General features: G+C 41.1%; 1 protein-coding gene across 1 annotated transcript in view; it reads left to right on the forward strand.

Moving 5' to 3' along the window:
* The window catches only part of APBB1IP (amyloid beta precursor protein binding family B member 1 interacting protein), a 94,240-nt gene that overhangs the window by 51,174 nt on the left and 26,012 nt on the right, over window positions 1–17,054 (forward strand). Inside the window, exons 7-9 of the mRNA XM_074358036.1 lie at window positions 3,526–3,685; window positions 4,861–4,982; window positions 15,927–16,013. Coding sequence (XP_074214137.1) covers window positions 3,526–3,685; window positions 4,861–4,982; window positions 15,927–16,013 — 369 coding nt within the window. The remainder of the gene's footprint in view (window positions 1–3,525; window positions 3,686–4,860; window positions 4,983–15,926; window positions 16,014–17,054) is intronic.

Genomic DNA, 17,054 nt, shown 5'->3' on the forward strand with positions numbered 1-17,054 from the left:
CAGTATAATCTTGTTTATCTATTCTGCATATGCCTGTCAGTATCTACAAATTTTGAACTCCCAGTCTGTCCCTTCCCACCCCTCTCCCAGACTGGAATATTCTTGTATTCATTAGTTTGCAAAAGAAAAAGAAGAAATTATTTTAAAAAATTAAATCTTTACTAAACTGGATTAGAAAGGGGAAGTTTTTTCATTCTTGACTCATTGTGCCCTGGATCATACATACAGTGTTGATATGAAGAGTCCTTGGCTTGCTAAATCACGTAACTGTGATTTAGGGGGTCATGTGTTGGCATAGAGCTACTCTTCACCTTACAAATGTGAAAAAAAAGGTGTGAAGAATAGTAAATATGATTTCTTCTTGCTAAAAGTCACCAGCCTTCTCTTATTTTTTTCCTAAGTTTTATAATTGTGGACCTTCATAACTACATGTGGATTAAATTTAGTTTGCAATTTATGCCAAAAAAAAAAAAAACCCTTTCATCATTGCATCATTGTCAAATTATGCAGTTTACTTTTTTTTTTTTCTCTCTCTCTCTCTCTTTAAAACAAAAGAAAACACCAAGATATGTTTTATTTTCTCAAGAATTCCTAAGCAAAAATGAAATGTGGTCAAACATCGTTAATTTTTCCATCAGGAAGATTGCCTTCTAAATCCTAACACTGAGAGTGTTTCTTAGGACATGTAGCTACTTTATAGCAGGAATCCTCAGCAAAGAGCAGGGGGTATGCCTTCCATAGAAAATAAGGCATGGTAATTCCACTATTTGAGGAATTTCTGTTTTTTCAGGCAACCCTCCATGCCTGATTTCTCAGGTCAGATTAGTGTGTCTTTGACACTGTGGTACTTGGGCCTGTTGTTTTAAATACATCAGAAGATGAACATACAACAGAAACAACTGTCCAACTAGAGGTTTCGGTGCTACAGATTTTCAAGGGGGAAAAATGTGTTCTTCAAACAAGCCTGGAATAAAGGTCTAACTTGAATGGTCCCAGGAGGAGGAAATGCACTTCTGTTGCCCTGGTGTCTGCATCTGCCTCTCAGGTGTGCACGTGTGGGAAGGGAAGGCACTAGGAGTGGTTTGATGTGCGTGGTCCTTGCCTGCACCTGACTCAGATTCTTATCACCACCCACACCATTGGTTGCTGTTGGTGACTCTGCACAACAATCCACAGGAACTGCCGTCTTCACTGCTAACCACACAATGTTTTCAAGATCCAACTGGGTAGAAGTGGGACTGGAGGGGCAATATCCCTGCGGCTCAGAATCTAACCCAAACTTTGGAGGAGGAAGAAATGTTACCAATTGTATGGCCTCTCTCTCCATTCCAACTAAAGACTTTTTTAAATAATGATAAGTCTCTTTGTACAGCCACAATGGAGAACAGCATGAAGTTTCCTTAAAAAACTAAAACTAGAGTTGCTGTATGATCCAGCAATCCCATTCCTGGGCATATATCCAAAAAAGATGAAAACTTTAATTCAAATAGATACATACACCCCAATGTTCATAGCAGCACTGTATACAATAGCCAAGAAGACATGGAAGCAACCTAAATGTCCATCAACAGATAACTGGATAAAGACATTGTGATATATATATATATATATATATATTATATATATATATATATATTATATATATATATACACACACATACATACACACAATGGAATACTACTCAGCCATAAAGAAGAATGAAATAATGCCATTTGCAGCAATGTAGATGGACTTGGAGATTATCATACTAAGCAAAGTCAGTCAGACAGAGAAAGACAAATATCATATGACATTGCTTATATGTGGAATCAAATAAATGATACAAATGAACCTACTTACAAAACAGAAACAGACATAGAAAACGACACAGACATAGAAAACAAACATAATTATCAAAGGGAAAGGGCAGGGAGGGATAAATGAGGAGTTTAGGATTAACATTTACACACCACTATATAAAAAACAGATCAACAACAAGAGCTTGCTAGCACAGGGAATTATATTCAATATTTTGTAATAACCTATAATGGAAAAGAATCTATATATAACTGAATCACTATGCTGTACACCAGAAACTTAACGCAACATTGTAAATCAACTATACGTCAATTAAAAAAGTAAAATTAAAAGAAATGATAAGTCTCGTTTGTGAATAACCAGGACTGGCCTTAGACCAACAGAACAGGCACATCTTGTTTCTGACTATGTCTTTCAAGTTAGAATAGAAATTTAAGCAAGCATATTAGGTGGTTCTGGTTGACGACACTGTTTCCGGGAATTCTCCACTGGCTGTGTGTGGAGTGGCTGCAGGCACCGCAGAGGTTGGGCAGGGATTGTCTGGAAAGGAAAAGACAGCACCTCCTTCCTGGGTGGCACTCAAAGATAGACTCTAAACAGAGCTGACTCCCGCTTAATTAGGTAGGATCTGTGGTCTTGGCCGAGAATAAAATAAGAATGTAGATCTTCCCAGAAGGAGTCATGGGAAATCGTCCCTTAAACATAAGTGTCTAATAAATTTGAGCTTAGTGGGCACATTTCCACTCTTCCTTTTGAAGACTGGATATATAGCACCGTTATTACCTGTAGCACACATAAACAGCAACTACTGTCATTAAAAATGTTATAAATACACAGGTGACAAAGAAAATCCAAACCCTAGCTACTTCCTTCTTGAATTGTTATATTGCATCATGGCCTCTCTTAGGGATCACAAGTTTTAATAACCTTGGCAAATTGTCAATGAAATTCTGTGTCCTTACTGAAGATGAGTACATTGTGCTCCTACCAAACCCTCCAGATTTAGAATGAGATAGCTACCAATTTGACTATGAACCCAAAGCAGCAGAATTTTTTTTTAATGGAATGAAAGGTAAACTTGATCACTAATTTGCCCGCATGCCTCTATAGTAGCTTTTTCTTAGTCTATATTGATTGGCTTAATCCCCTTCTAATCTCCAGTGTGTTGTGCTGTGACACCACCTGCCTCTTAGCAAGACCCCTTGGTGGTGCTGTCACTGTGCAACTCCCGGCCTCCAGAGAACTGTAGATTAGCCAAGTTGGTCTTACCTGTGTCCCAGAACTCTTGGGTTGCATGAAATGGGACCCAACCCCAGCTCAGCAAGAGAGAAGAATTTATTATAAAGATACTGGAGGGGCTTTCAATTAAGAAACACTTCTGGGCTCTGTGATGCTCCTGAACAAGTAACAGAAGGATGTCGGGAAGGCAGGCACTCAGCACTTCTTTGGTTCTCTTGGTTTTCTGTCTCCCTCCCCAGAATGCAGCCCCTGGAGGCCGGACAAGCGCTTTGCATATTGTGTGCTTATTTGTTTTCGTGAATTGGTTTCTCCATGTCTGTATTGCTAGCCCCTTAAACAAGTGCTTGGCATAGGAGTGAATTCATATTGAGTGAGTTTGCAGGACACCTTCTGACTTAAATTCACAGAAGCAATAACGACCTTGAAACCTTAACCTCTGTGGTTAAATTGCCAGAACTGACTGGTTGCTCGGGTGGCTTTATCTTCAGCTCGTTGTCAAGGTGCACATGGATGATAACAGCACGAAGTCACTGATGGTGGATGAGCGGCAGTTGGCCCGAGATGTTCTAGACAACCTTTTTGAGAAAACCCACTGTGACTGCAACGTGGACTGGTGTCTTTATGAAATATATCCAGAACTGCAGATTGGTAAGTCTCATTCCCAGCAGTAGGCTGTGCTCCAAAAACTTGTGAGTTTGCTTTATCATGGGTTTTGGTCTATTATTAAGAAGAGTTTGAGTCAAGGCTGTCAAGACTCCTGAGACATCAATTCCCTTGCCTCAGCTTCAGTGCTCGCATCTTCATTTATTTATGGTGAAGGGACTGGGATTGGAACAGGTGGCCAGACTTTGGGGAAAGTTAGCGTGATTACTGCTGCTTCTCTAGGGGACCCAAAAGGAAGAGCAAGTGACAGGATGATACTTCTTACTGCGAACTGAGCAGATTGCAGGAGGGCCAGGGTATCTGTCACCCGATGTCTCCTTAGAGTTTGCTTCCTTAAACTATAGGGTAACTATGCCACAGGCCTCACATCACTGTCCGTTTCCCCTCCGTTCCTCCCCACTCACTCAACACCTGACACTTTGTCTAGTGGAAGAGGCTCAGCCCCAAAGAGCAAAGGAGAGTTGATTGAAATTGATGAGTTTTTTGTTTTTGTTTTTGTTTTTGTTTTTTTAGTTAATAAGCAATTAAAGAAATACTCTGTTACTTCTCATTCTTAATACCACTCACAGAACAGTCATCTCCCAGGAGGGCCCGTTGGAATCCAGAATTGCCTGTGTTAGAAGCTTTGGGTTCACCTCTTTCTGGAGGAAATGGTCTACACTGAAATAACCTCTTGAAGTTTTCTTCCACTCTCTGGGCCAAATAGAGAAATGAAAGTCTCCAAAGGCAGGCTTAGGGTTGATTCCGACGTCCATTCGTTGTTTTTAGAGTTTGAGGGAGCAATGTTTTCCAGTACTCATCACTTTCCTCACGATTGCATTCAGGGTTGTTTAACCAATTATGGCCTGATCGTCTTCCTTCCAAATAGGATGTTACCTCCACCTGGGACTATTTAAAGTCAAAAATTCGAATATGAAAAAAGAGCAGTGGAGGACCACTGTCTCTATAGTGTTCATCAGCCATGCTTTTTATGGAAAATAAATTGAAGACCCGAGACTGAAGAATAGCCATGACAGGTGTTACAATGTGACATCATGTAATTAGGAATTTCTAAAAACTGATGAGAAGCATGAAGCATTGTTAACTCAACACCAGCTCATTTCTTTGTTGGAAACCCGGATGTCTTGGGTCTGAAAGAATGCTTTTTCTTCTTTCATCAGAAAGGTTTTTTGAAGATCATGAAAATGTCATCGAAGTCTTATCAGACTGGACAAGAGACACAGAAAATAAAGTGCTGTTTTTGGAGAAAGAGGAAAAATATGCTGTATTTAAAAACCCCCAGGTAAGATGACTTGCCTTTTGTTAAACCATATGAAATGTCCATTTTTTAACGTCACCTGTGTTCTCACCATGTCATTCATTAGCTCACAGAACATCACAAATTTATCCCTTTCAAAGAAACACAAACTCAACTCTTAGGCCATACGTAAACAAAGAGCCCCTTGAAGGATTTAGAAAGTAAAGAATTCATTTTGTTTCTTTTGATTCAGCATCCAAAATATACCTACCTGCTGACTAGTCCTCTTCTGTCCTTGTGTCGGCTTGGCTGCATGAATCCAATATACGTTAATGAACTCTGAGCCATCAACGCTTTGTATTTTAAAGATATTCTTTTCTTTATTGTTCATATTTGGTGCTTCTTGATGTTGAAATAAGTGAAGGGAGTGCCTGGAAAATGTACAATGTACATCCTACGAGATAAAAAGCCTTGTTCTTCATATTGGAGAAAGCATCCCCAAGTCATACATACAAGAATGTCACAGACCTGTCCCACAGTGGTCTCCAGCCAACTGTCAATGTGCGTGGCAGGGCAGGGAGGTTTACTCAGAGAAAGTTATGCACAAGTGCTCACCTGGGAAATTGACTGGAATTAGCCAGGTGAAGGGTAAAGAGGAAGAGAGCATTCTAGACAGGGTGTGTGTGCTAAGTCCAAGGAGAAGGAGGGAAAGAAGTTCATTTAGGTCCTGGGAAATTGTATGGCTGGACCATGGAGAGGTGGGGGTGAGGACACAGAGCGACAGCATGTTCAGATCAATTGGTGGAAAAGAAATTGATTCAAATAGCATATTGGTTAAAATAAAAACAGGTCAGAAATGACGTTTCCAGTCATCAGTTCTTACAGTCATGATTGTATGGGGTTTGTTTAAAATGTATTTTCAGGCTGTTTACTCAGTTTCCAGCATTTTTTGTTTGTTTTTAAAAATCCAGTCTCAACTACCAGCCTACTTTGCCTATGTAGCCACACTCTGTGTTTGTTTTATATGAAACTGTGTTTTCTTGCCACTGTGGGACTCAACTTTGCTCTCATGGTTGAGGTTGTTGCCTGGAGCATGCCCTACTCTTTGTGGGTGGAAAAGCTGAAGTCTAGGGTTTGTTCTATGGAAGTAGAGACAGTGAGTAACACGCCATTGGCAGATTATGATAGGACGGAAGATGCAGAAGCTGATAGTAATCAAGGGCACTGTTCACTGGATTCAGCCCACAGTGTATTGTGTTTATTCCCACCATCCCTGGACCTGTCAAAGCTGGTCCTCACTTCAGACACACGGTTCCTGGAATCGGTCCCTGTCTTCCTGGCTGGCAGTCATGGCATGAGGCTATAGACTTATACTCACTTCACTCACTTCACTCACTTCACTCTCCAATGCTTCACCACAAGCCCCAAAACTTTAGAAATAGATGCCAAATAAGCATAATTGGGTAAGAATGCAATAGAGATAAAATGAAAAAAACTTGAAAAATCTTCACAAATGGCCTAAAAGATTAATGATGTATAAAAACTAAGCACTACTAAATACTTAGTGCATCTGAATCACTAAGATCTGAAAAATAAGTGGGAGAAGCAGGAGGGATTTTTGAACCAATTTGTTGTTTCTGCTGTGATTTTATTCTTCACCAAATTGTTTTAAACAAAATCTTATGATCCTAGCAAGATCTCCTTTAGACTGATGGGCAGCAGGAACAAGATGATCAAGGACTTTACAGATCATGTTAAAGCCACTGGACTTTCAACAGATGACTGGATAAATAAGTTGTGGTATTTATAGACAGTGGAATATTACTCAGCCATAAAAAAGAATGATATAATGCCATTTGCAGCAACATGAGTGGACCTAGAGATTATCATACTAACTGAAGTAAGTGAGACAGAGAAAAACAAATGTCATGATGTCAGTTATATGTGGAATCTAAAAAATGATACAAATGAATTCATTTATAAAACAAAAGTAGACTCATAGACATAGAAGATAAACTTATGGTTACCAAAGGGGAAGGGAGAGGAGGGATAAATTAGGAGTTTGGAACTAGCAGATACATACTACGATATATAAAATAGATAAACAACAAGGACCTGCTGCATAGCACAGGGAACTATATTCAATATCTTATAATAACCTATAATGAAAAAGAACATTTTTATGTGTAACTGAATCACTATGCTGTACACCAGAAACACACAACATTATAAATCAACTATACTTCTATTTAAACAAAAAAAAAGACATTGGACTTGATCCTGAGGCTTGCAGGGAGCCGCTGAAGGGTTCTGAGTTGGGGGAAGATCCCTGTGATGGCACAACAGAGAATGGGTTTGGAGACAGTGGAAGTGACAGCTGCCACGTGCTGGAGAGGTGGTTACAGAAGCCCAGAAAGCGCAGGTGATGGTGGACTGGAGGGCGTTGGGAGACACTCAGGAGGCAGAATTGTGCAGAATATGGAGACACTTGGATGCTGCTGTAACAGGAAGGAGACAGGGATGACACTGTGGTTCCAGTCTGGGGAATTAGATGGATCCTAATGCCCTTCTCTCTGGTAGGAAGCACAGGAAGAGTTCTAGGTCGGGATATAAATGTGATGAACTAGATTTTAAACATGCTCAGTTTCTCCCTCTCCTTCAAAAAAAAAAAATCTCATTTCACCCTCCATAAATTTAACATGAAATTTACACATTTCCACTTTAGTATTTTTCCACCAGATGGGCAATATTTTATCTATAAATGTCATTAGAGACATGCTCCTAAATTTTTCCTTGGGCTGTTTTCCTTTTCTCGCAAGATTAGTAGAAATCTTTTCACCTTTGAGACCCCCATCTAACTTCTTCTCAGACTCCCAGGCAATTACAAGGAGAAAGAGAATTGACTGGATTTTTGTCTCTTTCCCAATATCCCCCAGAACATTCCTTGTCTTAAGGGACTTTCCTCTGTGATTGTGAAGGGAAACTTCTAGAGATAAAGATAGTGACAGGAACTGACTTATACTTAATAGTAATGGGTTTCAATTCTTAAGATATCAAACCTTAGAACTTGTTTTCATGGTGGTTTGTGACAAAAGCTACTTGTTGTCAAATGCTGAGGGATAAACTGATGATCCAAGGAAAGAGGGAAGTTGCCAGGCTAGAAGCTTTGCGTGTATTATCTTTAATTGTTACAGCTATGACGGTTAAGAAGACTTTATTGCTATTCCTCTTTACAGGTGAGAAAACTGAGGTCAAAGATAGAAAGGAGGCCTTTGTTTGGTCTTAGGACTCTTAGTGGAAACATCGATGAACAGTTTCCATAGGTTGATTCTTCTGTTCAGAGCTCTCTAGACTATAGAAAACCTAGAATGAAACTGGGGGACTTAGTGACTGTGGATGTCCTCAGACAAGATAAATTGGATACAGCTAGCAGGGCGATCCCATGGTGGAATCAGTGGACTCAGAAGTTACTACACTGGCTCAGTTTCTCACAAGGAGAAGAAACTGGTCCCAGGAGGCCCAGATCCGCATAAGCCCAAATGTATTCTGCTGCTTCTCTGTAGAAAAGTGGATGCAAAGCCCTGGCCCAGCCCCCCATTCCTGGAGAACCACGTGCTAACAGCCACAGAGTTTTACATGGTAAATGACATCCTCTGTGCCCTTAGGAGACAACGGCGCAGATTCCCACGGGGCTGCAGGTGTAGATCCCTGCAGTGCCTCAGAGGTCCGGTTTGCTCTTTCTCCTTGGAATCTGCATTCGTGCCTTCAGGGCCAGTCTGCTCTTGGCCCACCTGTAGCCCATCTGCTGTGTCGAATACAGATGAGCAGCTGCAGTTTGACGGAGGAAGAGCTTATGTGGCCCAGAGTATCAGTTCTTCTGGAAAATTACTAAACTATACAAAGTTGTGCAAAACTTCAGGCTTCAAATCCCAACACTGAAATCTTTACTACTTAAAAGGACTCTCTTACAAGCTCCTTACCTCTGGGGGTGGATCAGGGAGGAGACGTAAAATGGAGGCAAAGGGAGTTTCTGAGCTCAAATACGAGAAACAACTGTCAGTAAAGATTTGGGGACGTCAGCGGTGTGCTTCTGCGGGCACAAGTCCAAGGCACTGCCTCCACTCGTGACTGGAAAAGTCATGTCTCTCACCTGTGTCTCAAGTGTCACCTGCTGACTGTGTGGCCTTGGCAGGCTTTCTGATGACACCTCAGTTCAGCATTTCCTGTGTATGATGCGATACTGCCACACTTCCCACCTCACAAGATCAAATCCAGCAGGAAGACCGCTTGCCACGTGGGCAAGTTATGTATAAAAGTCAACTGGTTTGATCCCATCAGAAATTCAGCAGTCACCTGTAAGAAAAGATGAACTAAAAAAGAATGAAATAATGCCATTTGCAGCAACATGGATGGACCTAGAGTTATATTAATTGAAGTCAGATAGAGAAAGAGAGATACCATATGGTATCATTTACATGTGGAATCTAAAAAAAAAAAAAAGTGATACAATTGAACTTATTTACAAAACAGAAAGAGACTCATAGACATAGAAAACAAACGATTATTACCAAAGGGGAAATAGGAGGAGAGGGATAAATTAGGTGTTTAGAATTACCAGATACAAACTACTATATATAAAGGGGGGAGGGTATAGCTCAAATAGTAGAGCGCATGCTTAGCATGCACGAGGTCCTGGGTTCAATCCCCAGTACCTCCTCTAAAAATAAATAAACCTAATTACCTCCCCCCCAAAATAAAATAATTAAATAATACAATAATAAATAAAATATTAAGAAAGAGAAACAACTCTTTTAAAAAACTAATATAGATAAACAACAAGGTCCTACTATATCTTGTAATGACCTATAATGAAAAAGAATATCTATATGTGTAACTGAATCAGAAATTAACATGATGCAAATCAGCTATACTTCAATTTTAAAAAAAAAATGAACTGAAACATATTAAAAATATTAAGAGTTTATTTGAACAAACATCAATTCGAATCAGGAAGTGCCAAATCAGTAGTGAGGAGCACCCCTTGGCTAAGAACCAGGGGAAAGATTTACGGAGAGAAGGTGCAGAAACCAAGAAGGGAGATTATTTGATTAGCTCTTGCTTAAAGCCTAGTTGACTCTTTGTAACTGGATGTCCTTAAGTTTCGATTTTGTAAACTTGAGGCTCAGATTTTGGTTTGCTTGCATGGGTTCACAGTGTTTGAAAGTGGCAGGCTGAGGGGTAGAGCAGGGACCCTCTAAAGCATGGGGTCAGGACAGGGGTCCTCCTACGCAGGGGGGACGGCCTCCTTGGGGTAAAGTGAATCTTACTGTTCTAATTAGAGCAACCTTATTTACGAAGCAGCTGGGTTTCTCTTCGTTTCTCAGTCTCGTTGGCATTGGGGAAGTCCCCTCTTCCCAGATGACTGTAGTCCAGAGTGGTCTGCTCATCCTAAAAAAAGTGCCAGATGAAAGTCAGTGGTAAGCCAGAGAGTTTTGTTTTCCCAGCTGTGCTGACATACAGCCCCCACCATGCAAAGGCCAGCAACCTCACCCTGCACCAGAAGAGAGGCAGGAGGGCTGAGGTCTGTGTCTGGAGAGGGACGTGCACTCTGGTGTTTTCATTAGCCATTCCTCTTGCTGGGGGCCTGAAGAATCTCTTTTGCAGTGAAGGTATCGATAAAACAAATTAAAGTCCCCTGCTTGCTGTCTTGCTTTTTATTTCTTTTAGTAACATCTTTTATATTTCTGACTTCACAATTCATATATCAATTTCCTGGGGAAAAAACTTGAAAAATAGAAGAAAAGAAATTTGAATCATCCCTGTTCCCACACTCCAGTGGTAATCACTATTGATATTTTAGGCAATTTTCATTCCCATGTTCTGTTTCTTAAATGAAACTAGGTGGTGGAGAATTTGGAAAGAAAACCACAGTGTCCTTCTTCCCCTCAGGGGCACTGTGGGAGACAGTTACCTCACAGCATCCCTCCTCCTTTCCTTTCCAACCTCCCTCTCCCGCCAAGATTTATCTTTGACCATCGAGGACCAGGCCCAGCTGGAAGGAAAGGAGAGCAGGAATCACATTTCTGTCCTCCGGGATGGGCTGCTGTTCTTAAAGGTCTGCTCTTGACTTCAGTGCCCAGTCTTGTCTTTCCAGCCAGTGTGGGCGTGTGTATTAGTCAGGGTTCGAGGTGTGAACGCAACCTCAGAATCCCCGTGGCTTATCACAGCAGATAGTTCTCTCTCCTGGGTCTACAGGTCACCCGTCCGTGGCTCCAGTATGTGAGTCCCATCCAGATAGTCCCACCTGTCTCCTACTGGACCCGCAGCCACCTGTGACACAGAACGAGCAGAAACATGCGTCACTGCCCCTTGTGTCCTCTCCTCACGAGGATGCACTGTCTCTTCCACCCACCTTCTGTTGGCCAAAGCAAGTCACGCAGCCAAAATCAACATAAGGGGACAAGGACATGCGCTCCAGCCGTTCTAGGGGGAGGCACCGCACTGTCACTAGATGGCCAGCACTGGTGTGTTCTGACTCAGGGCAGAAAGGAAGAATTGGGAGTGATGGTCCGGTCTTCATCAGGGGTGCCCCAGCTCTAGTCCAGGTAGTTGAGCATGGATGGTCCAAATTCACCCAGTACTGAACCCCCTCTGACCTTTGTACATGTTTTTCCTTCTGCCCCAAATGCTCTCTGTGTTCCTTTTTCCCTGTCTGAATAGGGACATCTTCCAAGGCATAGTTCAAACTTTGACCTTCTCTGTACAGTCTCCCTTGATCATCTCGGCCCACAGTGGTTTCTTCCTCTCTAAAAACGTATAGAACGTGGCTCATTTTTAACTTCTGCAGCATCTTCTCCAGCTCCTCCAGCTGTAGATATGTAGCCATCGACTTATGTATTTATCTTCTCAGTGTGATAAGAAGATCCTTAAGAACAGGGCTATCTTACATGTAAAGGGTACTCACGAATATTTACTCATGGACTGAAAAGTATTGCTTGATTTACACTTTATTCCCAAAAGGTGATATTAAAAACGTATTTGCTGGATTTTTTTTTCTCCTGTCCAGCTGCCCCCAAATCTTGCATTTTCAGAAGATGTGAGAAAAGAGGGCAGAAGCTGTAACTGAAAGTCTTATTTCCCATTTTAAAGTTCCCTATTGTTCAGCTCAGATTGTCCCCAGTCTCCACTTGCAACAGATAATGAATTGACTTTTGAAATCAGCTGCTTGCTACAGAGCCACTCAAATTCTTACCCAACAGCAGTAAGTCCTTTCTAAAGACTGCCCTGTGTGATTTCCAGCCTGGTTTTCGTATTTCATTAAAACAAAAATGAAAACACAGTGTCGCACCATCACTTGGAAGGAGGTGGGAGGAAAGATAATAAGACACTGAAGAAAGGAGAGGGGTCTCAGAGAAGACGTGGGCTATGTCCTGACCCTTCAGAGTACACTCATAAAATGACACCCTTCGTTTATCTGTCCTTCAGAGGGTGACACGTGCCCTTCCTTTTACAGAAGATGATGAAACGCACATGCTACAGAGTCTTCCGCAGTTCTCTGTCCATTCTGTCCACTCATACATAATCAAAAATTTCCAGGACCCTAAAGCAAGGTCATCTCATTTTTTTTATTTATTGTAAAATGCACATAACATAGACTTTACCATTTTAGTCATTTTTAAGTTTGTAGTTCAGTGGTAAGTCCATCCACACTATCATACTGGGCTCTCTCCTGTAGTGTTCAGAGCATCTTAATGCTGAGAAAAATTACTAAAAACTCAAAGCTCTGACACTCAATGGTCTTGGGCAAATCACTTTCTCCTTCTGTTTCCTTACCTATGAAACAGCAATCACACCTACGTTGTGGGATTCTTGTAAGGATGAAATGAAAATCAGACCATTGAGGCCTTAATGTGGAGTCCTGACAGGTGGTGAGGCCTTAACGTAGGTCCTGACAGGTGGTGTATGTTATAGGTTACGGTTAGTCCTCAAGCCAAATGTGTAAAATTAGAATTGTTCCCAAGCCCTATAGAGTAATCACAGTAATTCACAACACACTGTCCTTTCCCGGAAAGGATAACACGGAGAAGTTTAAGTCTTTAAAAACCTACTAAATGATAATGCAGTAAGAACTGTGGGAGGAACTGTAATTGACTTTTTTCCCCTATTTAAGTTAGCACATCACCATGTTTATGCATTCTATTTGTAGGAGAGCTCCTAATTCTGCAAATTGTATTTGCCTGCAGTTTGCTTCCTCTTTGTCCAGTACACTCTGTTCTCAAATTTCAGTGTAAGTGAAAAGCAAGTGTGTTGGAATGCAGATTTCCAGGCCCCGCCCTGAGATGCCAATTCAGTCGGCTGGGAGGCCAGGAACATGCATTTTATAGAGCACCACGGTGGTCTGGGGACCACCCTTGGAGAAACATCCCTTGATATACATAGACATTAGTGTCTAGACTCAGGAGGGCCCTTAATTTAGTCACTACACTCCAGAGGTAGATGGTCTAGTGTTAATGCATTTTTTCAGGCATTATTTTACAAACTGTGTTCCCACGTAAAAGTCCAAATGCCTTAACTATGGTGGTGGCCACTCACAATCACTGTGTATACTGACACTTCCGCTGTACTGGTTATGTAAGAATCAGTCCCTGGATACGCATGATTTTCTGGCAACATACGCACTTAACATGTAGTTGTAGGCTCCTCACTGGTACTCAGTATTTACAAGGTATGAGGCGTAGGTTCATACAAACCCCTCTTGGAAGCCAGGTGCCCATTTGTGAGAACTTTTACTTATTTTTTGAAATTGGAATGTGTCATTTTATTAGACAGCAGTTGTGTCATTGTTAAAATTCCTCATCGTAGCTCTACGGTGGATAAGACTGTTCCTAGTTTTTAAAGGTAAAGTTGTTATGGTTTCAAATGGTTCAGGAAAAAAATACATCGTATTCTGTCACACATGTGCATAGAAATGTGGCAAAAGTTAACTACTGGTGAATCTAGGTAAACAGTATAGAGGTTCATTGTATTATTCTCGTAACTTTTTCTAATTTTTATTTTTTTATTGAGGTGTACAATTATAATGTTTCAGATGTGCAGCTATGTGATTCAGTTATACATACCTATTTGTATTCTTTTTCATTTTATTATAAGATACTGAGTACAGTAGTGTGTATCTGTTAATCCCAAATTCCAAATTTATCCCTCTCCCACTTTCCTCTTTGGTAACCATAAATTTGTTTTCTGTGTCTCTATTTCTGCTTTGTAAATAAGTTCATTCCTATCATTTTTTTTAGATTCCACATATAAGTGATGTAATATATTTGTCTTTCTGTCTTACTTCATTTAGTGTGATAGTCTGTAGGTTCATCCATGTTGTTGCAAATGGCATTAATTTCATTCTTTTTATGGCTGAGTAATATTCCATTACACACACACACACACACACACACACACACACACACACACACACCCGTATCTTCTTTATCCAGTCATCTGTTAATGGACATTTAGTTAGCTTCCATGTCTTGGCTATTGTAAATAGTGCTGCTATGAACATTGGGGTGCATGTATCTTTTCAAACTAGAGTTTTCTCTGGATATATGCCCAGGAGTGGGACTACTGGACCATATGGTAGCTCTATTTTTAGTTTTTTAAGAAACCTCCACACTGTTCTGCATAGTAGCTGCACCAATTACATCCCCACCAACAGTGTAGGAGGGTTCCCTTTTTCCCACACCCTCTCCAGCATTTATTTGTAGACTTTTTGATGATGGCTCTTGTAACTTTATAGTAAGAATTTCTTCATATTTATTTTATTTTTCTAAATTTCTTTTGTGTATTTTAGGGGGAGGTAATTAGAGATTTTTAATTTATTTATTTTAATGGAGGTACTGGGGATTGAACCCAGGACCTCATGCATGCTAAGCACATGCTGTACCACTGAGCTATACCCTCCTCCCCTTTAGTAAGAAATTTTTCTATTAAAAAAAGAAAAAAGGATGGCAACCTGACACAATTCAGAAACAGATTCCAAAGAGATAACCATGAGAGAGGGTGGGTGCCCTACCTCCCTGAGTCAGGAGCTGCCCTTTAACTGCTGATTTTTCATTTCAGAGGTAGTGTGGTATGGTGGTGAGACCCAAACGTCAGACACGCTCAGCCCTGGCATTCAGTCAGGCTGCAGTGCCCTAGCTATTTAACCTTTCCAAACCTCAGTTTCCTAACCTGTAAAATGGGACCACTGTAACTTACCTCACAGCCTTGCTGTTAGGATTGGAAGTGATGTTTACAAAGCACCTGGCTGAGTGTCTGGCATGTAATAAGTACTCCCTTCAAATCGTGGGTGCTTTTAAACAGTGGTCTTTGCCTTTGCTAAGCTGGTTCTTTTTCCAGAAACGCCCTTTCTGCTGCTCTCTGTCCTTAGATGTTGCCAAGTAGCAGACTCGTTGTTGTGATTGACACATGCAGTTTTTAAAAATTAAAAGTAGTTGCCAACACTAATAAAAAAAAATCCAGATTTCAAGCTTCTCCTGATAAAGTCAGAATCTCCAGTCCTCAGGGCCTCGGGGCCCTACATAGTGATCAAATGCTGGAATGAGACACAGACTCCACCATCCTCCAGTTCCAGGCTCTTCCAAGGGCATTAGGGTCTCCCAGCTTCCAGGATTTGACAGGTGTTCTAGCCATGGAATTTAACAATTGAGTGACATTGTATCCTTCACTAGTGTTTTCTCTCTTTTATTTGTTTCCTCGTTGATTGTGCACCATGAGGGGAAGGGAACTGTTACTTCTGGCCAGTGGTGCAGTGGTCAGCGCTGGGTAAGGCTCTTGGTAAGCCCCTCCAAAAGCACATGGTTGACACAGAACACACAGCGTGGTTCCCAGTTTATTTCCCACAGGTCCTCCTCTCTTACGCAAGACCAAGAGTTCCGTGCTGTGGCTACCGTGGTGGGAACACTTAATGATCTAATATTTTAATATTTTATTTAGAATTTTTACTTGGGTAACAAAGGAAAAAAAGAAAACAAGGAAACAAATGAGAAAATGAATGCAAAGAACAAGGAATCCTTACTTGAGGTAAGTTTAACTTTGCAGACTAAAAGAAGAGGATGTTAACTGTATCTATTTTTAAATGATTTGCTTCTCAGAACAATGGGCGATTCTGAGACACTGAAATTTTAACTTGGGGTTTTAAAATCAAATTATTGCTAAATTATAGCTATTTAGAGAACTAAACTGGTTCTTGAGTTGTTAAAAAGTATGACTTTAGACAATATATTTCACTCTTTCTGAAGTTCAGTGAGTAATTCTTGACTAAAAGACATGGATTCACATAAAACTTGCCTCTAACATTCCATATATTTCGATACTTAAGTGCTCCACAGAATTCAGGCTCAAGGATCTCCAAATTTTGTTTGCAGTGAGTTCTAAGATGCCCTTCCAGCAGCCACATGTGGTGGAAAGCGTGAGGTTGGAGTTAGAGATCTGATCATGGTTGGCTCTGCCTGCTGAGTTCATGTGTTATTAGGCAAGTCCAGGAACCTTGGTTTCCGGTATTGTTTTGAATTATTACAAAGACTTAGGGAGTTAGGGGAAGGAGAGTGTGTAAATTACCATACAGATGTCTGTGATTGTCCCTGCAGGGATGTGTTCCAGAAGTTCATTTGATGTGGTTGTTTTGTTTTTTTTAAGTCTAATGAGTTTTCACATAGCAGCTCTGCTAAAAGTCAAGGCTCTGTTCCCCGCACGTAATGCAGATATATGCCAGATCATAGGTCACAGGTGGGCATGGGAGACCCAGATTTTTGTTGCCCCTGACAATATTTTCTTGAGTTAGTAGAATCAGGGCTTCTCTTGAAATTCAGAATACCTGCTGATACCTGGACCCACATTCCCACCTGAAGCCAATTCACTGATGCTGAAGGGCACTCTTTTCATGCACCAGGTGTGTCCAGGCCCCTGCACAGGGGTCTAGCCACTCCAGGCTCTCCCAGCCCTGTTCCCAGTGGAGCAGGTAATACAGCCTTGCTGCCACTCAGTCCCAAGGTCCTGGAAACATGCTACAAGTTCTGGTCCTGGGACCAAGAGCCCAGTGGGTGGTTCCCAGGGAGGCCCAAA

The sequence above is a fragment of the Camelus bactrianus genome, chromosome 35 (assembly GCF_048773025.1).
Source record: "Camelus bactrianus isolate YW-2024 breed Bactrian camel chromosome 35, ASM4877302v1, whole genome shotgun sequence".
NCBI classification, from domain to species: Eukaryota; Metazoa; Chordata; class Mammalia; order Artiodactyla; family Camelidae; genus Camelus; species Camelus bactrianus.